Raw genomic sequence first — 25241 nt, 5'->3', positions numbered from 1 at the left:
TCGGTTTCACTAGTAAATTATTGTTTCCCGTCTCCCTTACCAATGGGTCGAATTCATTCACTTCTAATCCCGTTTTCGCCACGTTTAGGTAGTGGCTACGCTATCGCGCGCAACCTTGGCGATCATTGTCTTACGACAAATTTCACAGGGAGAGCAGGGGCACTCAAAAGCACTGAAAGTGCTCTTTTCGGAGCCGGCATGATTTAGTGGTCAAACAGGTACAGGAGCACTGTCATCCATTGGTAGAGCGAGAGTGCTATCGCTGCGCCGAGAGCATCCAGGCGCAGTTTGCAGTGCTCTTGCCTGAAAAGTACAGTAGGCACAGTACGACGAGTTAGGTGGCCTCTGAACGTCACAGCCTCCGAATTTTCCTTCAGCCGGCGATTGCGGCGAAAATTGTAGCAAGCATGTGTAGCCAGTGTTCCTCTGTTTTGTACGGATGGTGACAATGACAGCTGGACACTTCTTAATACGTCGCTGCGCAAACATACTATGTATAGGGATAATGAAGAACAAGTAGCTGGCTGATTTCACGTATATTGTGATGCTGCCCCACAGAGAATATGCCAGGGCTTTAAATGTTTCGATCACATAGTCTCCCCACTCGTCACCATCTCACCTGATCTGCGAGAGCGTGCCGCACTTCAGCGGCAAGTCGAGTGGCCCTGCACCCATTGCTCTGTCTTCACCCCTCACAGTCCTTTGCTTCTACTCCTGTTTTTTCAATGAAAAACACTTATGTCGATAATGAGCCATTGCGTGCGATAGCTTACGAACCTTTTGTGTTTGTATTCGCAGCTGCTGCTTAAAAGGAATCACATGTATAAAAAGCAGAGCAAGCACACGTTCAAGGCGTTCGTGAAAGTTGCACAATAAATAGGAAATGCTGTGACGTTATTCCTGTTCTGATTCACTAATTTTCAGACAGCGTGAATCACGCTGTTCTCGAAATCAAGAGTGCACCTTCCTGCTCATGGTTCGCGCTGTATGGAAGATGTGGTACTGGAGCACAACATTTTTTTGCGGTTAACACTATCTGAGGTTTATCGTCCCAGACCACGATTTGATTAGTAGGTAAGATGGCAGCTCAAAGTTTTATGCGATAACTACGCACGAAAAGTGATTTATTTTTATTGTATGCATGCGTCTTTCTTGCAGAGAAGACGCACAAACATTGCGCTCCGTATGACATCTTCCGTGCTGCGTCAACCAAACAGAAAGGCACACTCTGAACTGCGAGAACAGTTGAATTGACGCTGTCTGAAAATTATTCAATTAGGACATGAACAACGACACCGCATTTGAGATTTATATATTGGGCAACTTTTACAAACGCCATAAACACGCGTATATATTGCTCTGCTATACATACATGTCATTTCTTGCTGTGAATTTAAACTCTTATGGTGAATCAGCTGTCACACGCAATGGTTCTTTGTTGAGATAAGCACTTAAAAATGAACGCCATGAGCGCGCGCGATAACGTAGCCACGAGGGAAACGTTGCGAGACCGGGATGCGAAGAGGGTGCATTCGACCCACCAGTCAAGCAGACTGAAAACAGAAATTTACTTGTGAAATCAACGTGCGCTATTTTTATTGTTAACTGCAGCAATCATATCATGTTCAACGCTTGGCGGTTCTAACCTCAATTCAAGCTAGCTGAGGCCCCACATCGGAGCGTTCGAGTTAAAGGTGCTGACGGCAACGCCAGCCCGCTATAATGTCCAGTGCGCGTACACTGGACATCATTTCATTGTACACGTATACAATGAATAGTGCGTCATCAAATATGTCTTCATAAAGCGTACGAAATTAATGTATACCGACATAATATAGGTGCTAAAGAAGTTTTTTTATATGAGGGTAGTTGTTGTTTTATAGCTCGTATAATCAACAACATGAAACTGCAAGTACGATTTGAGCTTTGCTGTGTCTTAGAGAGATAGAAAGATTGACTTTATATAAACATATCCTGAGGAGGTTGAGAAAGGGCCATTCCGACCCTTAATTCAACATGGAGGCTCCGCCCTGGATGGCGCTGGCAGCCGAAGGCTTGTAGCGATGTCCCGGGCCCTCTGGACCGCCTGTCGTTGCAGCTTGTATTGATTGCTCTTGAGGGCTTCCTGCCAAGCCTCTTGGGTACTCACTTGTGCTGTGCTATGGGTAGGGCACAGCCAGAGCTGGTGTTCGAAACTGCAATAAGGATGGTTGCAAAGGGAGCATGTGGGTGGTGTGTCGGGGTCGTCTCTGTGTAAGGTGGATGGTGTTATGTACATACGTGTTTGCAATCTTCTGAGAGTTAGAGCTTGTGCTTTGTTAAGTTTTGGGTACGATGATGGGAAGGCACGTCTTTGTCCCCGGTAATGTGAAGTGATCCCGTGGTATGTGAGTGCTTTGTCCTGGCTGCAGAGATTTTCGTACCGCTCACTCATCGAGGGGTCGTTATCCGCGGCGCGGCATGTGAGCTCACGCGACAGGCGGTTGACCTCTTCATTGGGATTGCAGTAATCGAGTCCCGGTAACTGTCCCATGTGGGCTGGGAACCAGGATACGTAGATTTGAGCTTTCTCTTCCTTAACAAGGATTTCTTTGCTCTCGTACTCTCCTATTGCGTTGACGGTGAGTTTTCCAGAGCTTCTAGCTACTAGGCCAGCCGCGAACGTTCGTGCCACCGTCTTAGAGTCTGTGTATACTGTGGAGTAGGCTTGGCAGCTTTGCAAGGCTAGCGCGAACGCCATTTTCTCTGCTTCGTGGACATGGCTTGTTTGGATAGTTGCCGCGTTTATGAGGTTTCCGTCTATATCAACGACCGCTATGACAAACACCTCCCTGCCATAGTAGCGGGCGGCATTTACGAATAACGCGTGCGTGTTGTGTTTTTTTTGCCTTGTTTATGAGCGCCCTCGCTCTTTCTTTCCTTCGCCCTTTGTTGAACGTAGGGTGAACGTTGTAGGGGACTGGCTCAACCCTAGTGTGTTTCCTCACGTAATTACGAAGTTGTGTTCTTTTCTCTGGTTGGAAAATTGGGCAAATGCCTGCGTCTCGTAGGATGAGATGGCCTGTCTGTGTCAACGACAGGCGTGTGACCTGTGCCACTCTCTGAGCCTCAAAAATTTCTTCGGCTGTGTTGTGCAGACCAAGTTGCTCGAGTTTCTCGTTGCTCGTGCTATTGGACAAGCCGAGTGCCGTTTTCAGTCCCTTGCGGAGCATGGAGTCGACCTTTTTGATTTCAGCCTTCATAAGTTTCAGAAACGGGAACGCGTATGCTACGTGACTTACGAGAAAGGCGTGACACGCCTTCATGATGTTGTCTTCTAGGAGGCCTGCTCTCTTGTTGGCGATTTTAGCAATGCCTCTTGAAAAATTGTTCGTGCTTTTTTCAAGGCGCTTGAGTGCTTCTTTGTTGTGGCTCTCCTTGGCGCTTAACGTTAGCCCTAGTACTTTGACCGTATGTACTTGCGGTATCGTTTGCTTGTTCTCAACTTTGAGCACTACTTGCTACTCCTCTTCGCCTGAATTTCGTCGAGGGTGAAAGAGCGTTAGAGTAAATTTAGTGGGGGACAGTGCTAGTCCAGTTAGCTTAATAAATTCTTCAGTTGTAGTCAGTGCTTGTTGAAGAGTTCCTTCCAAGGCACCATATGAGTGGCCACATGGGACCCATATGGTAATATCATCTGTGTATATAGCATGGTGCACGGATGGAATTTTAGCGAGCTTCTCCGACAACCTGTGCATCGCCACATTAAAGATCAATGGCGAGAGCACTGACCTTGTGGGGTGCCGATATTTCCGAGTCGTTCGGGTTCGCCGCATTGCTCTCCTATGCGTATGGTGGCGGTTCGGTTCACCAGAAAGCCTTTAATGTAGTTGTAGAATTTCTCGCCTAGGTTCATGTGCGATATTTCACCCAGTATGTGTTCATGTTTTACGGTGTCAAAGGCCTGGGCGAGGTCCAGGGCTAATATGAATTTGGGCGTGTGAAGGAGGCTGTAACATATGTGCACATGTTCTCTTAGCATCAACATGGCGTCCTGTGTGGACAGTGGCCTGCGGAAGCCAATAATGTTGTGTCCAAAGAGCCCATTTCTCTCAATGTGGTCCGTGATACCGTTGAGTATTGCATGCTCGGCTACTTTTCCAACGCAAGATGTGAGTGACATGGGCCTTAAGTTATCGATGCTAAGCGGTTTTCCAGGTTTCGGGATGAGCGAAACCTTGGCACTACGCCATTCTTTGGGCACGGTACCCGTTTTCCATGCCACATTTATCTTCTTAGTAATGATTACAATTGCTTTATCGTCTAGATTCCGTAGCAGTTTATTGTCGATTACATCTGGCCCTGGCGCCGATCTGCCATTGAGTTGTTGTAGAGCGTACCGTATTTCAGCTTCGCTGAATGGTTCGTCTAGCTTTTCTTGCGGTCGACCTCCATATGAGGGATTTTGTTTTCCCAGGCTACTGATTTGCTTTCCAGTGGGAGATATTTTTGGCCTAGCGTTTTGAGGAGAGCTTCGGATCCACCAATATCCTGGGCGTGCTTGTGCACCAATCGTTCAATTTGCAGCTGGGTGCCGCCTCTGGTGGGTTTGTCGCTGTCTGCCATAAGGTGTTTGAGCAGCCCCCATTTGCTTCCCTTCCTCATTTTGCCATCTGCTTCGTCACATGTGTTGTTCCACTGCTGGGCGCAGAGTGTTTTGGCGCGAGATTCGATTTCGCGGCCAAGGTCCGCGATTTTTGTGCGTAAGTGTCTGTTGAGCTTGTTTTTACGCCACGCTTCCTTTAGGTCATGCTTTTTCTGCAGCAAACTGGCCAGGTGAGAGTCCATTACCTGGATGGATTCATCAGTCTCGATTTCTTTTGTGGCCTCATTCGCTGCCATTTTTAATTCATTTAGGAGGGCTTTATATGATAGTTCTGTATTGCCCTTCTGCTCCCGTATTTTACGAAACTGGTCCCAGTCTGTGATTTTGAATTTTCTTTGTGCTTTCGCCTCACTCTCAACGGTAATTTCCAGGATGCAGTGGTCGCTACCTAGGTCTTCGGCGAGGTTATCCCAGGTAGCTCTGACGTTCTTGGTGAATGTTAAGTCCGGCATTGTGTCCCACTGTACCGAATTACCTCTTCTTGAAGGGAGGGCAAGGTTGTTTATCAGCTGCAGGTCCAGTGCATTCGCGCTTTCTGCTAACTTGGTGCCTTTGCCTTCGCTTTTGAAGTATCCCCATTCGGTACTCCTGGCGTTAAAATCACCCGCTACTACGAGCGGATTATCACCCGCCATTTTTACCGCCGAGGTAAGCAGTCTGTTGAAATCTCTTTTCTTATCTGATGCAGGACTGTAAACAAGGAGCACAAAGATGCTTCTTTTAACAGCCCTGTGTGGTAAGATTTCCACCAGGACCGTTTCCAGGCCTTTTTTGTATACGGGGGCGTCCCTTTCGGCGAACATTATGTCCTTCCGGATGAAGGTAGCCACTCCTCGCGTCTTGTTCGGCTCGGGATGCAGGGTCGGCCTGGCTACCCTGTACCCCTGTATGCCAATGCTGTTAGCAGTTTTGCTTTCTCCACATTCCTGTAGCAATATTATATGCGGCTTTTTTTTACAGGCTAGCAATAGTTGTGTTAGTGCTGCTTTGCGTTTCGGAAGTGAGTTACAGTTTCACTGCCAGATTTTAATCTCGTTACGGTCAGCAGCCATTTTGGCTTGGTAGCTTGTGTGCGTCGCGGCTCGTTATTTCCGCGAGATTGCGTGCTTTGACTGGTCGGACTTAAGCTCTAGAAGTTATGCTCGGCACGCTTGCCGTAACCACGGGTTTGTCCGCGCTTAGCTTCTGAAGAGCACCTGCCACAGGTGGGTTGGCTGCCATCTTCTCCAGGCTCACGGGCCTCTGGTCAGCTTTGTCAGTGTAAGTCTTAAAGGTTTCCATAAACTTGGCAAGCGTGTTCGCCAACGTATCAATTTTGTAGTTGAGCTTAGTTGTCGCGGACTCTACATTTGTCAGTGGGGCTTCTTTTTCTATCGAGACCATCTCGATCTCCTCCGTCGTGTCGCTGTCGCTGTCTACGGCTTTGCGTTTGTGTGTGTTGTGGATCGTTTGTTGTGAGCGTGTTGTCGGTGGTGCCGGTGAGCTTGACAGATTAATTCCGTGGCAGCTCTCTATTCTAGCTATTGAGGCCCGGAGCTCTTCAAGCTCCTTCTTGAGGGCCCTGTTTTCTTGTTCAAGCGCTACAATACGAGAATCGGGAGCATGCTGTGGCTGTGCCTTACCTTTGGGCTGGCTACTTGTGCTTCGTGATTCACCTGCAACCCTGCTGGCCCAGGAGTTATTGTTCGGCTGCTGCTGCTGCATGGCTGTTGGTCTCCTTCTCGATCGGGATCTTGAGCACTCCCGAAATGACAGGCGGTTGTCGGATCTCGACAAGGTCGAGGAGCGCCCTCCGGAACGAGAACGGCCTCTGGATCCAAAACGCCTTCTGGATCGGGTATGCCCTCTGGATCGGGATCTCCCCCTGGATGGAGAACGGTGATGGACGCTCGAGGCGTTCTTCCGTCCCGGTACCTGATTGTGGCAGGGTTCCTTAAACGTGACAGATGTTGGTGCATCTTGACGTTGTTGTGCTTGCCACTCTTGCTTTCTGCGTCTTTTTCTCCTTCTCACTATGTATGGAATGTGGAAGCGTCTTTTGCATTCGCGATCTCCGGTGGGGTTATTTTCATCGCAAAGCTTGCATCTCGGCTCGCAGTGATGCACGCCGTCTTCTTGTAGCGTTTCACCGCAGTTGTGACATTTCTTGCTCGTTGCGTTTGTGTGCCGGCAAACATCGGCGCGATAGCCGACTTCTCCGCACGTTCTGCAAACATCAACTTGTCGCTTGTAGAGCGAGCAGGGAACCGTGGCGGTTTCGCATATCACTGCGCTCGGAACGCGCAACCCGTCAAAGAGGATTGCGACTACTTTGGTCTTTTTAATGCGTCTTGCCTCGATGGCAGTGGGATTTCGGTCGTGCACAATCAGGCGTTTGAGCGTTGCGTCGTCAAGGGAGAGGTCAACGTTCTTGATGACGCCCTTGCATGTATTATCGGGCGCGGCCACGTATGCGGGAACTTCGAACGAGCCTTGGTTTGTGTGCAGTTTCTGCACGTTCACGTATGATGTAGCATTATTTTGGTACGGCGTAGAAACAACAATGATGTTTTGCATATTGTTGGGGCAGATCGTGTCCTCCCGTGCTTGTTCGTCGGTGGTCTGGGTGGCCATGATGACGGCTTTCGCCAGCAGAACGAGGTCGACTCGGGCTACGTCCAATCCTCCTCTGGGTCTTATAATTACCCTGATCTGGTCCTTGGGTAGGCGGGGTAGCCTGGAAGCGGATGCCACACAGTGTAGTGCCGATTGAATTTTTTAAAACCCCTGAGGTGCTTCGGCTGGTTGCTGTGCTCGACCGTTCCAGTGGCCAGCTCCTCGTTCGGCAGAGTCGTCTGTCTTCGGCGTCCCATGGCGGTGGCCCATCCTGGTCCGTCGAAGATCTCCGCGCTTACTTCCATTCCCTCCACGGTTATGGTGGAGAAATTTTGTGTCTGAGAGCTTTATTTCTGTCAATTTTGGTGGAGAACCTCGCATTTAACTTTTTTTATTACTGTGAGAGATTTTTTTTAATGAGCGGTCACTCCAAGGTATAACGGCAAATTCCAACCACAAATTCTGCGCGAAATTCGTATGCCGAGTTATCCGCAACCAGCTGGTTACGCCCATCCTTCGGACAAAATAAACATGGCTGCTTCGGCATTCCTGCAAAAAAAGAAGCTTCAAGGAGAACTGGCGCAGCCTTTCTGCCATGCGACAGCACAGCGCTTCCGGCGATCTCGAAGTCCGCTCTAATCATTGCGGTCCTTTAAGGTTTCGTTGACGAGATCTTGGTGGTATCATTTCACGCGTGCAACCGCTGGCGCTTTCCTTTTGCGCCGCGCTACACGAGCGCTGCAGCCACCCCCGCTCTGCTTCGGGCGGGAAAAGAAGCAGAGCTGACGGCATCGCTTCTAAGTTTAGAAACCATCTCTCCGTTTCTCGAGGTACGCAGCCGCAAAAATGCGCACTGACGCCACGACACTCATGCGCCGATGCTCAGTTACGAACCATACCTACATCGTTCTGCAGTGGGCCGCACAAACTTCTGCTTGCTTTCATGTTTCACATTAGGTATTTCTTGACTTTACTATAACCAACAGATGATGAGATAAAAAAGCCTTCAATGCCTCAATAAGCGGACAAAGTAACCATCGTAGCAGTGGGCAGTGCAACAAAAATTCTGCCAAAAAATCAGCGGTCGTCTTCGTGTAATTTTGTTGCCGTTACGAGCTCACGTTATAAAAATTGTCATGACCTACCAACTAGCTCAAGCCGATACGCATCTCAGGAGATCCCAATTTGTGCCATCGTCATGACACATGACAGAGCAGTCATATGACATCGTCAACAGTGCACTGATCCGGAGAGCCTACATGTGCATGCCTGTTAAAGTGCGCACATGAAGGCTCCCTACACTGATCACAAAAAAGTGCGACCCTATGAGAGGCGCTTAAAGGTAAAGGGGAAGAGGGAGCTTAAATAATCGATCTTAGTGAAAGTAGGAACAACGCGATGACTTAAGCCTCTGAGCGTTCTTAGGCGGATCCACAAGTGAACCTTTTAGTCTTCATATGCCATACAGAACACGAGTAATGAGGAAATAGACGATTTCAGGCTTGTAGACCTTCAGGTCTCGTCCCGTTTGTATTAACATCTTTCACGTCACCGTAACATTATAGGTGTTCAACGGACAATTTTGTGTTATTTAAATATATTGCCTAAATGCACGCGAATGCCAGAAGAATCAACAAAATATTTTTTCAGTATTACACGATAGTTTTGTTCCGTCCTTGTGTTAGTTTGGAACTCCATCATTAATGAAAAATGACAATGAACCCAAGTAAAAATCAGATAGTGCTTCGCGTATCCTACATTTTTCTTGGCTCGACTGCCTTAATTTCAATGAGAATGCGAAGACACAAAGGTGCGGAAACAGCGAACTGCTGTCGTTTCGGGCGCACTATATATTTGATGACATCTGGGGCTTTGCTTAACGAAACCACGAAATGATAATAGAGACGCCATAGTGGACGGCTCCGGAAGCTTTGACCATCTCGCGTTCTTTAAGGTGCAGTGACATCGCACAGTACATGGGCTTCAACCATTTCGTCTCCAAAAAAAATGCGACCGCCAAGGCCGGGATCGAACCCGCGATGTCGGTATCCGAGCACCCTGAACCACAAAGGTGGAGTGCCTCGGTAGCTAGTCAATTGCCACCTAATAAGACACGCATTCGTATGATGTAACTTTTGGTGTAACATGAGCTGATGGGGAACACAAATCATAGATGTAGATTCTAAACTTGTGGCTCACACCCACCATGGGAGATTGGCCAAGAATTGGGTAGCTTAACAAATGGAGGTCATCAAAATCATGGCAAAACTTCATGTATAGTATGCTTAAAGTGTCATGATTTTGGCGCTTACACGGCCGTTTAGTCAATTTCAGATATACTAGAACTGCGTGATGTTTGGGTGATGGTCATAAATTACAACTGGTAACATGTAAATTATAACATGCACGTCATGAGGAGAATATTTTACACGGCACCTTCACGACAAGCTCACAACCATTTCGCTAGGTTCGTGTATGTATATATTACAACAGCGCAACAATGCTGTATGAAGAACCTATATAAGAGGCTGAAACGTGTAATTAATTACATGCATGTCATGTACGGCATATATTACACACAAAATAACCGCTAAGTTCCATGCCCTGGTTGTCACGCCACTTACATCATTGAAACAAAAAAAAACACCGTACACCCACCGAGTGAATGATGATGATGAGTGTGGCGAAGCGTCCATCCATATGTGCATTCGTCTCTTCATCCGTGCGTTCGTCCAAGCTTCCGTTCGTCCGCCCGTGCGTTCGTCCGTCTGTCGAGCCATCCGTTCTTGCGTCCGTCCATTCATCTGTCTGTCCGTCCATTCGTCAGTGCGTGCGTACCTGCTTCCGTCCGTCTGTTTGTCTGTCTATCCGCTCCGATCATGCTAGAGCATGCATAGGACGGAAGGGCGCTTCACTCTAATCATCAATCATCATCATTAACTCCGTGTATATGGTCACTACGCAGGATGGTAGGTTAACCGATCAGGTGATGCTATAACGAGCTTCGCCCAAAGAAAAAAATTCTGGAAAGGATACGGCACCACTGAAACGATGTGCGTAGCTTCCACGCTGCACAAAACACTGTCGCAGAACACAGCGATAAGACGGACCATTACATCAACTTCGATGCGACCCGGATCTTTGACAAGGAAAGTGGCCGCACAAAAGGAAACTTCCTTAGAGTTTTGACATAATTTCTTAAAGAGTACGCCTCACTATGGGATAGGTAGTAGCCGCGGAGCCCAACCACGAAACTTCAGTAACTGAAAGTGTAAGATTGGGGTGGAGCACATTCGGCAATCATTTTCAAATAATGACTGGCAGCTTGTTATATTGCCACTATCTCTCTCGAGAGAAGTACAACACAGCTGCATCTTGCCGGTACTTACCTTTGTAGCAGAAACTTGGTAGCCTATAATAGGGTTCAGCTTAAGTTCAGGATTACGCAGCGAGTGGTGGAATGGAAAGTGAGCGGCGTAATCTCAATGGACAAGAAGACAGCAGAGTAGCTCAAGCAATTAAGCGGGCTGGAGTATGCCATACCTGAGATCAAGAAGAAATGAACATGGGCTGGGCACAAAGCGCGTATGCAGGATAACCACTGGTAATAAAAGATCCGTGACTGGATCATCAGGGAATGCAAACGGGTGAGCGGAGAAAGTTAGGTGGGCACATGAAAGTAGTAAGTTTGCGGGTGGCAGCAGCAAGCACAGGACCGTGTTCACTGGTGGAACTTCAGAGACGCTTTTGTCTTGCAGTGCGCGTAGTCAGGCTGATGAGGATGCTAATATTCAAGCAACACCTTGAAACATTAACCGCTCGGAAGGACCTTGCAGAGTCTATGCACGCATGGTCTGCGGAACCAGTGAAGAAATCTCCGCAGCGACAAGAAAGGCGAAAAAAAGGATGGAGAATGGGACGCTACTAAAAAAATAGTGTTACCTTCAGAGCCGGTTGAACAACGTCTCTAGAAAACAGACCGAACATTGAGTATCAAAACATAGGGTTAGTATTTGATTTTCGCACTAAAAATTTTTATTAAATGTGGTTGGAGTGGAATAACAGGTTTGGAGTTAGTTGGTTATTTATACCGAGGCGAAAACACCTCATATTCAAGAGAACGGACAGGCACAAGTATAAGAAGTGCCTGCGTTTCTTTCAGATACGAAGCAGCTGACTAGCTTGTGTAACGCTGTCCCTCCGTGCATCCTACTGCACATGCTGGCGTCTCGTATAGATTGCCGAATGCTCGCGTCTCGTCCGGACCCAGCAAGACACCCGCAAAACTGCCGCTCCCCTCTCTTGCCTGGCAAGGCGGACGCAGGCAGCGTCTGCTAGTAAAAAACCGACTTCTCGCGCTGCACAATCGTTTACTCGCCACCCCGTGTCTGTAGGCACTGCATCGCACGTTATCGATTCAGTCAAGGGCGTCTTTATTTGGTGTTCGCTTGATGAACGGCAGCGTCAACGTCGCTGACTGTGTAAGCGTTAGCACCCGCTGCTTCGCATTTACACATGGTTCCTTTTAGCGGAAGATAGCTCAAGCTTCCCTGTGCAAGTAAGGAACGCAACTGAGTATGCTTGAGCTTCAGCGTTGAAGAAACACACACAGATATATTTCAGTTTAGGCAAGTGTAATATGGCATCGAGGCGGAAAGATCAGTCTGGTCTCCACGCACGCCGGCTACGTGCCGGACAGTCTGGAAGTGAAATGGCCACGCCCGCTGAGTGTTGCCCGCGTGCAGCTTACGATTGCGGTATTCTGACTTTTTCCAGTGACTCTAGTTTTCCTCCATCCTTAAAGCCATATCGTGAACACACCATCAAGCAATAACCGCACAATCTGTCTCTTTCAGGCTAGCGGAGTCTGTGCTTCTTGGCGATGTTAGCCCGTGGGCACGCTTAACGTCACTGTGGATGAGCCTCGCCACTCAGAGCCTCGTCACTTGGGTACCACGAGACGTGGCGAACTACCAACAGGCGCTATCTTGGTCATGCTTGCTTGAAAAAGTTCTATGTTATCAGCTTTGCAATTAGCTGAAGTCACACGCAGCAGACAGCATTTAGTGGGCAAAAAATAGACTGAGGCTTCACAGATGTTTTCTCTAGCGAAATAGAACAGGGGAGTGTTGAGAACAGCCGCAACACTATTGCAAAGAAAGTGAGGCTCAAAAAAGGTCATGCTGGTTGTGGCACTAATCCTGCAATGTGTCATCGCTTAAGAGTTGCGCGTGCCTCCATCAAATCAGTACAGAGTAGAATGAACGCTTTGCAAACTTTAGGCTAAATTTGATACCACGATGTACTTATGACAAATAAACATTGCATATAACTCTGCAACGCCTGGTGAGTCAACGGCCTGCGTGAGCGGCCAGTGTCCCGAGTGATATACGGTAAAGCCAAACGATACCACTTCTTCGGCCACTCATTATCAGTCACTTCGTGGATATGCCGTGAATTTCAAATCTTCGAGCTGTGCGCAAGACTGGACTGTTTCGGCGCCTTTACCCTATGGGATCTATTTGTTTTTTGCTGATTCTCAGATATCACAATGGTGATCGTTTTGGGCACGTCTTGTGTTCTTTCCTGCTCGTGCACTGAATTACATACAGCGGGCATGCCTTTATATATCGAATGTTCCAGGAAAATACAGTTAGTTGTGCGTTTGCGTTTTTTCTGTGCCTTGTTTTTCCTCGTTTCTAACCTTCCGCCACGTCCTTCGAGTATCAACTGGCAGTACTCTGATGCTGTTGAACTGTGGCGCACATTCACAATCTTGGCAGTGGATGACCAGGTGTCCTAAAAATCACATGATCCTGTTGTATTTAGAGTGTCACACTCTTTTTTTTTATGGCTTGCCCAGTCTGGTCAATCCAAGTCTGTCCGCAAGACAAAGAACTGGAATAAACTACTCCATAAGTACATGACACGAATTCATCGTGATGATTATATGTGCACCAAACTTTCGTTGAGCCCATCTGCTTCACTCCTTTGCAGACTAGACAAAAGGTCAGGAGCTGAAAAGAGAACATGTATCCACTGTCTGCTGCCTATATTTTTCAGGTAGTAGGCGATGCCCTGTACGTAGTGAATGACCGCACCCTCCTAACGCGAGTCTGATCTGTCCTCAACGTGGTTGTTGTTACTGTGAATAGGAGAGTTATCGGGTACCCAGCCTGTACTAGACAGCATATTAGATTCAAAAGGCCATTTGATATCTTGGCATTGGACGGTTTCGTACTAGCACTGGTGAAGCACGAATGCATGATGCTGCGCTTAACCAGCTTCGAGCAGGCGGTTTGGTTTGTTGGGCCGACGCTCAAAGGCCCAACACGTGATTGCTGCTAAAATATAAACCCTAATCTATATATCATATGAAACCATTGGATCAAAGTTTGTGAATGCCAAACCTTTAAATACACTAAAAAACTGAAAAAGAAAAGTCACAGTTTCGCCGCAAGCGTAATGAAATGAACGCGACAGCGACAACTTAGAATGTAACGCTGAGAACCGCAAGCAGATAGCAACGTGCGGCGCGCTGCTCGTGCACAAAGTACGCACAAAAACAACACACACAGGACGAGAGCGAACTCACAACGTTTACTGCTCGACACTTACCACGCTTTTTAAACAAAACTGACACACGAAACGTAATCGCAGGTGCAAATGAGTGCAAACTAACAAGTGTCGCAGCTGTTATTTCGCTGCGTATGAAAAGCGCGCTCTTTTCGCAAACGGGAAGGAAGTGACCTTGTGGGCCCAGCGACGACAACGCAATAACTTCAGTGAAAACCGAAGCAGCAAGAGTATTCCCCACCAAAGGATAAGCGCGCGCACACAATCATCTAAATCAACCTCTCCCACCCCACTCTGTAAAGCAGAGTACGCATAGGAGATGAGCGCGCGTCGCCGCGTCGCGACGATCTGTGCGCTGTTCGCGCTAATTGCGCATTCTAGCTGCCAATGCTGAAACTACGGTATTTCCCCCAAGATTGGCACCACCAGCGGTAAGTGGTACATATAAATTGCTTGCTGTTTCAACATTCAAGGAGGTGCTCCTTAGTGGCTCAGTGGCTAACGCTTCACGCTCAGCAGCGAGAGGTCAGCTGGCAGAATGCGCACGCCAGAGTTTTTTTCGCGGTTATTTTTCTTTCTGGTGATTTCATATATAGATAATTTTTTGCAGCAGCACATGGGCTCAGCCATGCTTGATAACTTATGGTCTCCGCTCCCAGTCAGTTGCCCCACCCAGTGAATTGGCCATGACCGATAGCTGGGGGAGAATATAGCTGGAATTAGAAGCCTGCATGGCAGCACCGATTTTGACATGAGTGGCCACGGTGATCCAATTTCACGCTTGCTATTCCCGCACTTTTGTCACAGCTGTAAATTAATGGTGAGAGCAGCTACTGCTTCGTTTTATTTCACGTTGGGGACAAGGCATGAAGTATGTACTGTTTGATTAAGGAGATTACCTGGCTTTATTTAGCCATGCCTGCTAGGCCTTAGTTTGTCTCCGAGAATTAGTGAATCTGGAAAATACTGCAAAATACCGATGAATAAGTTGCTTTTGGGGCTTCAAAACGTAAATACAAAGAAAAGTGCGCGTTGCGAACTTAAGGGCCACACAGCGCATGATACCAACGGGATAAGATCGAGGCGGAAAGAAACTGCACTGACAGGTGACGCCATGTTGACTTTCCCTACCATGGTGATATTTCTGCTGTGGCCTTCTGCAGCACCTCAAAACGTCTATGTTGAGTCGTCTGCTAGGCGCTCCTACAGCACCTGCTTCGTTTCTAGTCACGTTCACGCAGATGCTAAGAGGACGCAGAGTAGAGAAAGCGATGACCAGATGTTCAGCAGTGCTGCCGAAGGCCACGGCACAGAGACAGCCATGGCAAGAAGACGTACACGTTATTTTTGCGCCATCTAAAGTTGAATGAACAAACTGCCTGTGGAACATCATCTATATAGATATGTATACGACACCGTGAACGATGGCGGTGGCAGACGCCAACATCAACGCGAGCGGCAAAAACCAGCCGAGATCATCCATGACATTGCTATCACAATAATACTTGGAGCCTCCAAACGGATGGCCTCCCGTAGGCACTCGAAAAATACAAGGTAATAATCGACGAATCTAAACACTGGCTTCGCAGTACTACCTAAAAAAACGTATAAAACTCTGTCGTGCACAGGCCAAAAAAGGTAACTGAGGATTGGTGCAATAGATGAAGCTATACTTTTGAATACTTTTGAATATATCTTTTGAATAAAAAGCGAACCATTTCATACTGCGTTAGTCGATTTTAGATACAGGGAAAGCACCTTTATGAGTAAGCAGTTGACTTGCTACTGGCATTTTGGAATATTGCAGCTCCACGCTGGTCAACGCAGTCTTTGATACAATTGATCAAATCTTCATGAATTAGAGCATAATAGTGTCGATTGAGAACCCCATATTTACCCCCGTATTCACAAACACTCCTTGACTCAACCCTTCACTCGAAACGCTTCTTCAGTGGCGTTTTCCCCTTCACAAACCGTCCATCACTTGAAACGCTTCCTTCACTTGAGAAAATCTCGAACGTTTCCTTGAGACTGTCAAGAAAGCGATCGAGCTACCTTGAATCATCCCTCGAGTGATGTTTCTGCGTGAACATTGCGTCCATGGTGGAGCCCGTCCAGCTTTGACGGCGTTTCTCGATGAAATAGGCTACCACCCCCACACTATTTTGACAGTGACGGTATGCGTTTACTACGGAGCTGTTTTCGAACAGTTGGGCAACAACTACTGTGGTGCCGGGACGAGCGGGCATGTTATCAAGAGGAGCACTCAGTAGTGCCGTGATGTGTTGTGCTTCGTGCATAAGCCAGTGGTTTACCTGCCTTCGGGTGTGCGTATAGTCGTCATGCGAGTGGTCCAAGACTTACTGCGGACGCCAGTGCTTTCGAGTGTTTCGATGAAGCTTGCACACCACACCAGTTCGAGCGTCCTGCGAAAGCTTGAAAAACAAGCTGAGAGGAAACGTAATAGCAAACGTTCGATGCTCTGAGTTCACCGAACTCGTGAGCGGCTTCCTCTCCGGTAAATCTTTGTTTCCCTAGCAGAAATATACGGCGAATTTACATTGTTAAATGATCGTTTGTAATAACAAAAAAGTAAGTTTTCCTGTTTCTTTTTTTGTTGATTTTCTCCCTGCTTAGTTCAGATCACTATTTCAAACGGTTTAAGAAAAGCAAAACACAATGCAACTGGGCCCAATGAGTGTGCTTTTGTTGCTACTACGCGTGAAGCATAGCTTCAATATACAGTGCCTATGCAGCTCACAATACTGATGAACAACCAAACTCAGCTTTAGGGAGTCAGGCAGAGGTTCGTGCTCTGTGAAACGTGCATGTACGCAAGAGTGCATAGAGTGTCGTATAGAAGCAAAAACATGATATAAATACAGCATATACATTATAAGGTTGTTATTTTATGATTGAACCCTCCCCCCTAATAGATATTGCTGGTACTGCCACTTATTCGTGCAGTTAGATAACAAATTTACGTAACCATATGCCTGGTCAGCTGCCGACGTGCTTGAGCCAAACATGTGCCGAAATAGTCAAAGCTCAATAACTCAACCATGTCTGTTCTTTAACGCAAGAAATAATAATGAATATGTACACCTTGAGAATTAAAGAAAAATGCGGCTTTGGTGACCTAGCTATTGAATTTTTCTAATATTATTTCTTGCCTCTTTTGTGCAGGGGCCAGGCTGCCATAGAAAGAACACAGACAAAAGGTCTCCTTTAACGTGCCGCATGAGCGAAACATTGCAGAGTTTGCACGACTGTGTACAAAATAACAAAGGCTGCAGTAAATGCGTCAAGCTCACGGCATTCCACAAGCAATGATGTCTACTACCTCGACCTTATTTTTAATGTCCTACGAGCTCGAACTTTACCTTGACAGTGTGTCAGCTGCATACGCTTGATTGATGGACACTTTCCAGTTGCATGCTTATGTTTGCCACGTTGCTCTTCACCAGCCACATGTAATAAAGGTTCATTTTGCCATTCGCACTTCCTGCTTTGTTCATTTTGTAGCGAAGCCTCCGAACTATGAAATGGGTCGAACTCTTGAGTAACTTCTAGTGGGGCTACCCAACAAGGACGCCACTCGCGCTGAGAGCCCGTGCTTGGCTGTGATTGTCGCCATTGTATATGCTCGCTCGTTGCCGGCTAATAAACGCCTTAACAATTTGATGGAGAGTGCTGCGATCCCTGTCTATGCCTTTGGAGCTACGATCACGTACCCTGCCATCTACTATGTACCACGACGATTCTCAGCAAACGCCTCCTCCAATGCCATCCCCTTGTCCCGGTGTCCCCAGAATCCGCAATCCACCCATCTTCACTGGCGCTGATGGCACTGACGTGGAGGACTGGCTCGCCATTTACGAGTGCATGAGCGTCCCCAACAAATATGACGAGGACAGCAAGCTGACCAACTCGGTGTTTTACCTTGCCGGTGTCACCAGTTTGTGGTACAACAACCACGCGTCCGATTTTGCCACCTGGTCCGATTTCAAGACCGCAATCGTCAGCGTCTTCGGCCGCCCTGCTGTTCGCAAGCTGCAAGCCGAGCAGCGCTTGCGTGAACGTGCTCAGGAGGCTGGTGAGTCATTCACCAGCTATATTGAAGATGTCCTGGACCTATGTAACAAATCTAATCACACCATGTCCGAGTCTGACAAGATCCGACACATCATGAAAGGCATTGACGATGATGCCTTCACGATGCTGCTGGCCAAAAACCCCGGCACGGTGGCTGAGGTCATCACACTGTGCCAGAGCTACGAGGAGCTCCGCCGGCAGCGTTCGATGACCCGACGTTCCCCACCACGAGCTGCAACGCTTGCTGGCTTGGAGGCCAGTTGTGACCAAGTGGCGTTGATGGCAGACCTGAAGTCCTTTATCCGCGAGGAAATCGCGCGTCAGTTCTCGCTCCTGCCCTTTGCCCACCAACCTGCTGTTCAACAATCGGCTACTACCGTTCTCCCTCCCAACCGCCGAGCGATTGAACAGGAAATAGCGGAGGTAATGCCTGCGTACCACCCTCCACAGCCTCCGGTTCCTGCGCCCCTGAGTTACGCGCAAGTGGTTGCCAGGCCGCCCCAAGTCGTTCCAGCAACCGCCCCTCTGACTTACGCCGAAGCTGCCACTCGACCTCCGTCCTTTGCAGCGGGTGTGCTCGCTACGTATGTTGACGTAACCCCTCAGCCTCAGCTTCAGTCCACCATGCAGCCACCGTTCCGTCCATCAGCCCTTGCGACATGGGTGAGACCTACCCCGGTGAACAGATGGCGCACACCCGACAACCGGCCCATCTGCTTTGCCTGCGGTTACGCCGGTCTCGTGGCCCGTTATTGCCATCGCGTACAGCCGGCTCCAATTTCTTCACCTGTTGCTGGCCAACTCAGCCGTCCTTATCGCGAAGAACCGCCGTCTATGCCACCTCGATCTCGCCCAGGTCCATCTCGAAGATCACCGTCTCCACGACGCCGTTCCCTGTCTCCCATGCGGCCAAGTGCGGCAGCTCATGAGCGGGAAAACTAGTCGTCGCAGTCCCTGAGGCAAGGACTGCGATGCTATCGCAATGTGAAAGCCCTCAGAGCAGCCCCTCGAATGTCATTGACGTGCTTGTGGACGGTGTTTGTGCATCGGCTCTTATTGACACTGGAGCTGCCGTATCAGTTATGGACGAAAAACTCTGCCGCTTACTTCGAAAAGTGATGACGCCACTTTCTGGGTTATCCCTCCGTACTGCAAGTTTGCACCGGATTCCTCCTACAGCAGGGTGTACAGCTCGCGTTGTCATCCAGGACGTTCTGTATGTCGCCCAGTTCATCATCATACAGGCATGCTCTCATGACGTCATCCTGGGATGGGACTTTCTCTCCCGCCATGACACCGTCATCCATTGTGCCGCCGCCGAAATTGAGCTCTCACCCTTCTCGCATTTGACGCCAGAAGACAGTCCCCCGACACTGGGCAAGATTCTAACGAAAGACGATACAACAGTGCCTCCAAACTCGACGACGGCTGTGTATGTCTACTGCGCTGGTCTCTCCGACGCCATTGGACTTGTTTCGCCATATGACCGCGCTTGCAGCAGGAAAGGGTTGCTACTACCTTTCGCGACCGTGCAGGTCAACCAGGGCAACACTGCTATTTTTGTAACCAACCCGTCCCCGTACGCTGTTACCTTGCTTCGAGGGGAATGTCTCGGCAGAGTGGAACCAGTCGACGACGCACAAGTCCTGGACGTACCCGATGACACGCGCGCTCTCAGGTCGTGTACCATCAATGCTGTTTCCTTTTCTGATTCGTCGTCTGCTGATGTATTTGGCCCCTCCATCACTGACATCCTTACGGCCGTACAGCGTTCCCAACTTCTGGACCTGTTACAAGAATATCCTTCTTTCGATGTCGGGCGAAGTTCTCTCGGTCGCACGTCCGTTGTTACGCATCGCATCGACACTGGTGCCCATCCACCTTTACGGGAACGTCCATATCGCGTGTCGCCTGCTGAACGTCGAGTAATTAATAATCAGGTTGACGATATGCTCCGACGCGACGTTATTCGGCCCTCCGACAGTCCATGGGCGTCTCCTGTTGTTCTTGTTGCGAATAAAGACGGTTCTGTGCGGTTCTGTGTGGACTACAGACGGCTCAATAAGATCACTCGCAAGGATGTTTATCCACTGCCACGCATCGATGACGCGATTGACAGCCTTCATGGAGCCGATATTTTTTCTTCTCTCGATCTGCGCTCGGGGTACTGGCAAGTACCCATGGCTGACGACGCTCGACCAAAGACCGCCTTCGTCACGCCAGACGGCTTGTACGAGTTCAACGTCATGCCGTTTGGTCTATGTAATGCACCTGCGACCTTTGAGCGCATGATGGACACCGTTCTGCGCAACTTGAAATGCTACACGTGCTTGTGTTACCTCGACAATGTCATTGTCTTTGCTCCGGATTTCTCCACGCCTCTCCAACGTCTGAAAGAATTTTTCGCACGTGTGAGCAATGCCGGCTTACAACTAAATCTGAAAAAGTGCCGCTTTGCAGCACGGCAACTCACCATACTGGGGTACGTCGTGTCCAAAGACGGCATTCTTCCTGATCCTGCCAAGCTTCAGGCCGTGGCTGAATTCCCCAAACCTGCATCTGTCAAAGAACTGCGTAGTTTCGTGGGCCTGTGCTCATACTTCCGACGCTTCATACGAAATTTCGCCACGATCATATCACCGCTGACGAAGCTCCTTGGAAGCTACGGGCCCTTCGATTCGCGGTCATCCGAGTGCGACGACGCGTTCGCGAAGCTCCGCCATTTGTTGACGTAGCCTCCCATTCTACGCCACTACGACCGTACAGCCCCAACGGAGGTGCACACGGACGCCAGCGGAGTAGGCCTCGGCGCTGTCCTGGCGCAGCGAAAACCCGGACTCCCTGAATATGTCGTAGCATATGCAAGTCGTACGCTCACGAGAGCCGAGAAAAACTACACCGTCACGGAGAAAGAGTGCCTGGCGATCGTCTGGGCTTTTACAAAGTTTCGACCTTATCTGTATGGTCGCCCATTCGATGTCGTCACCGACCATCATGCACTATGCTGGCTTTCATCATTGAAGGATCCCTCAGGCCGTCTCGCCCGTTGGGCTCTTCGCTTACAAGACTGCGATATCCGCGTGCTGTACCGCAACGGACGCCAGCATGCTGACGCCGACGCCCTCTCGCGCTCCCCTCTGCCTGAAGGTGATGTGCTCTGCTCAGTATCCTCGGCTGCTGTTTCTGCCATTGATGTTGACATCATCGCTACCGAACAGCGAAAGGATAATTGGATCGGCCCGCTCATCGACATGCTCTCCGATCCATCCGCAACGCCATCCAAACGTGCATTGCGTCGTCAAGCTCGCCATTTCGCCATTCGTGACGGCCTCCTACACCGACGCAATTACGACACCGACGGCCAGCAGTGGTTACTCGTGATACCCCGCAGTCTGCGGTCAGAGATATTTGAATCCTTCCATTCTGATCCGCAATGCGCGCACTCTGGGGTATTCAAAACCTACCATCGCATTCGACAACGCTACTTCTGGCGCGGGATGTACCGCTATGTGCAGCAGTTCGTTCGCTCTTGCCTCACTTGCCAACGCCGTAAACCGTCAGCCCACAAATTGCACGCCAGTCTACAACCGTTACCTTGCCCTGACCGTCCCTTTGGGCGCGTAGGTATCGATTTGTATGGACCACTTCCTCTGACGTCGGCTGGTAACCGCTGGGCCATCGTTGCCGTTGACCATTTAACGCGATACGCAACGATACGCAACGATTTAACGCGATACGCCGAAACCGCCGCTCTCCCTGCGGCTGCTGCGCGCGATGTTGCGTCCTTCCTGCTGCATCGATTTATACTGCGCCACGGACCACCCCAAGAGCTTCTCAGCGATCGAGGCCGTGTCTTCTTGTCAGAAGTCGTCGAAGCCATTCTGACGGAGTGCCATTCTGTCCACCGCAAAACTACTGCTTACCACCCACAGACGAATGGCCTCACCGAACGCTTTAACCGCACCCTCGGCGACATGCTTTCTATGTACGTCGCTGCCAACCACACTAATTGGGATAATATACTGCCCTTCGTCACCTACGCCTACAACACCGCCCCTCAGAGCACGACTGGTTTTTCACCTTTTTACTTGCTGTACTGAAGGTACCCGTCGCACACCATGGACACGATACTCCCGTACACGCCGGATCCATCTGAGTGTACACCTATTTCCGAGACAGCCAGGCTTGCTGAAGAGTGTCGCGAGCTTGCCAATACTTTTACGACGCAAGAGCAAGAGCGGCAGAAGAGTATCCGTGATGGCTCCACCACTTCTGAGCCCACGTTCCTTCCTGGTGCGCTTGTATGGCTCTCGATCCCGACCTCTGCCGCTGGCCTCTCTTCCAAACTACGTCCCAAATACGAAGACCCCTACCGTGTCATCGAGCGCACCTCACCCGTCAACTATCTGATCGAACCCGTTGAACCATCTTCGGACATGCGCCGCCGTGGGCGAGACATCGTCAACGTGGAGCGCCTGAAGGCTTATTATGACCCGCTCATAATAACAAGCTGTTAGGTCGCCAGGCGGCTCCCTCTTCGACCCCGGGGTAATTGTAGCGAAGCCTCCGAACTATGAAATGGGTCGAACTCTTGAGTACCTTCTAGTGGGGCTACCCAACAAGGACGCCGCTCGCGCTGAGAGCCCGTGCTTATCTGTGACTGTCGCCATTGTATATTCTCGCTCGTTGCCGGCTAATAAACGCCTTAACAATTTATTAAACACGATTATCGTCATGTTTATCTTTTCAGAATGAGACAGGATCACAAAAGCCAAGTCAATTCTTCTTCTTCGATTCTTCAGGAAAGCAGTTCTGCGAAAATCAACTTGTTTTATATACAGCAGTACAACTCCCTTTCCACGAAACTGATACGGCGTGGTTCCAACGTGCAGACAGGCTATTGTTGCAACAATAACAAATATTTCATATACAGGTTTCTGACCACATGCATCCGCGAGCACTGCAATATTCTTGAGCATTGTTATCACTTTACTGCACTGGTCTCTGTCAAATTAGCAGAGTAAAATACTTTGCTACTTGTCGACACTTTCTTCAAGGTTCAGAGAACCCACACGCTCGTTTTTAGGACAAAACAGTGCCATAAGTCAGAAGCGACTTCCAATTTAGGATTTCCAAAATATTAAAACATCGCTCATAAATTATGTACTGTCGAGGCTTTGGAATGCCACAGAAACATCACGACAATCTTCAAAAGACATTCCCAGCAATCATATTTTGCAAATAAAAGCCAAAACTTATGTTCAAAGGTTGATTAACGAATGTACTTCTGAGCTTGCAGATAAAGGAGACGGGAGAAACGTTTTAAGACGTGGCCGCTGTGTGAACCTGGAGACAGAAGCTACTAAGATATAAAGGTTACGTCTATTCGAATCTGTCATATTAGGGCATACACAAATGCAGGGCGAATAGAAGAAAGATGAAAAAATAACTGCTTATTCAGGCATCCTTGGAACTTTGAAATTTTAAAATTGAAACACACACATACACAAACACACTCTGCTAGCCGACTATATATGCTGCTATATAAAGAAAAACGGCAACTTTAAAATGCTGTTTTCGCCATTAGTTGAAGAAAGGCACACGATCGCTTTTCTTAACATGCGTAGCAGTCTAATTCAAACGCTCAGCCACGAGTGTACCATGCCTCCTAATTAACGCTACCCTTGTATAACCTTGAATAGCTATCGCTAGCATTGTCTTTCAAGTTTCCTACTACACGCAAACGAACAACTGCGAAAGTGCCACATTGACATTCGCAGTAAATGAGAAAAATAAACATAGCACACTCTCCTGACACTAGGAACTGTGCGCGTACACCCGCAGTATGAACAAATTTACACACAAGTAAGCCTTGTACACAATGTGGTGGTGAATCATAAAAGGACGCCGATGTAAGAGTGTACAGTAAAAAGTACTCACTCCACCGCGTTATCCGTTCGGTGGCTACACTAGTTATCAGAAGCCTCTCAGCAAAGCGAAAGTGAACAAAGCAACAAACAGTCTGTTGTGCTTCCTGTCATCACTTGTGTAGTTCGTTAGTTACCCCGGCGAAAGTAGGGTCTCAAACGACAGACACGCAGACACTACCGTAACTATAAACTGCAATCAATAGACGTATACGAGACGAAATAAACTGAGCACGTAGAAGCGTTCAGCAGCAGACGAAACGCCATCAGCGGATCGTTCAGCTGCCTCGGTGTGACTGTGGCAAGGCTTGAAGCGGGAGTTTCGCTTACTCTACGGTCTCAAGGCTTACTGAAATCACGCTACAACTCTAAATGCATGTATTATGCTGTAATGTAAATTTATAAAAAAATAATTAGGAAAAGTGTTCACCTATTGTACAGAGATCGGCATTTCTTAACCACAATTACGAGTACTCTGATCTTCAGGCGCTTTTCTCGGTCAATGCTGTTCACTCAAGTGAATAGAGCATTTTCAAGGCCTCCTTTGGCGAAGGAAGTGTGGAGGAACGTTTATGAAATGCAGCGGCTCCTTGAGTGGAGGAGCGTGCTCCGCATTGACTTCATTAGGGAGGGTAGCCCTTGAGTGAAGGAGCGTTTCTGAGTACGGGGGTAAAAGCTCGTCACAGTTATCCTTTGACACTTTACCACTGGTTCTGCATCGTTTACTAAAAAAAGGGTCATCAATGAATAGAATCTTCAGCTGCTTTTGTATAAACGAAGCGACAAATATCTGCCAGGTGCTTCTTCAAGAAACAATGGCACGAAGCAGACAACCGATCTTGTGGGTTTTGCAAAAGAAAAACATTTTAGACACACGTACTTTCACTGCGTAAGTTCTCAAGATTTCGGCATTCACACAGATTCTTGGCTCTACTCTTTATCTTGCTCCGACATACATTGCTGCATTTATTTATTGATGAACGGATGGCTTCAAGACCCTTGGTCAGGTACTCGGCTTTGTGTAGAACCACAAACCTTCCTTCCTTGTCGGCAGGGAGGATCGCGATAAGTTCGTGTCATGTACCAAGGGAGTCGTTTATTTCATTTGGTTGTCTTGCGGACGCACTTACATTAGGCAGACCAGCCGATGCCTTCACAAAAGATTCTGAGAACATGCATACAACGTGAGCGGGCAAATTTTAGAAAAACTGGCCACGCACTGTCGGGATGGTGAATGCGCGCCCCAGTCCAACAGCATGAGAATGCTAAGCAGGTCTGGAAATGAATTGATCTGAAAAAATCATAAAAGCCCAAAATATGGTGGACACACAGGACAGCTCTGTCAGAACCTCATCATTGCTAAAAGTTATTTAGAGCGCGAACACACACACACACACACACAC

General features: G+C 48.5%; 2 protein-coding genes across 10 annotated transcripts in view; one reads left to right on the top strand and one right to left on the bottom strand.

The window, feature by feature from the left end:
- LOC142796196 (uncharacterized) overlaps positions 1-25241 on the bottom strand; it is a 214030-nt gene that overhangs the window by 39852 nt on the left and 148937 nt on the right. The gene's annotated exons all lie outside the window — the stretch shown is intronic.
- The window catches only part of LOC119169161 (uncharacterized), a 153016-nt gene that overhangs the window by 95190 nt on the left and 32585 nt on the right, over positions 1-25241 (top strand). For 5 of the 9 annotated variants that reach the window (XM_075886350.1, XM_075886349.1, XM_075886346.1 and 2 more), the window contains one exon: positions 17003-18908. The exons of the other annotated variants lie outside the window; for them this stretch is intronic. In XM_075886350.1, the coding sequence (XP_075742465.1) occupies positions 17525-18853 (1329 nt within the window). In that variant the 5' untranslated portion in view covers positions 17003-17524 and the 3' untranslated portion in view covers positions 18854-18908. Of the gene's footprint in view, positions 1-17002; positions 18909-25241 lie in introns of those variants that run through there. 9 annotated transcript variants of the gene reach the window in all.

Source organism: Rhipicephalus microplus, chromosome 2, assembly GCF_043290135.1.
Source record: "Rhipicephalus microplus isolate Deutch F79 chromosome 2, USDA_Rmic, whole genome shotgun sequence".
NCBI lineage: Eukaryota > Metazoa > Arthropoda > Arachnida > Ixodida > Ixodidae > Rhipicephalus > Rhipicephalus microplus.
The sequence above is the reverse complement of the archived record's forward strand: the minus strand, read 5'-3'. Positions and strand labels throughout refer to the sequence as shown.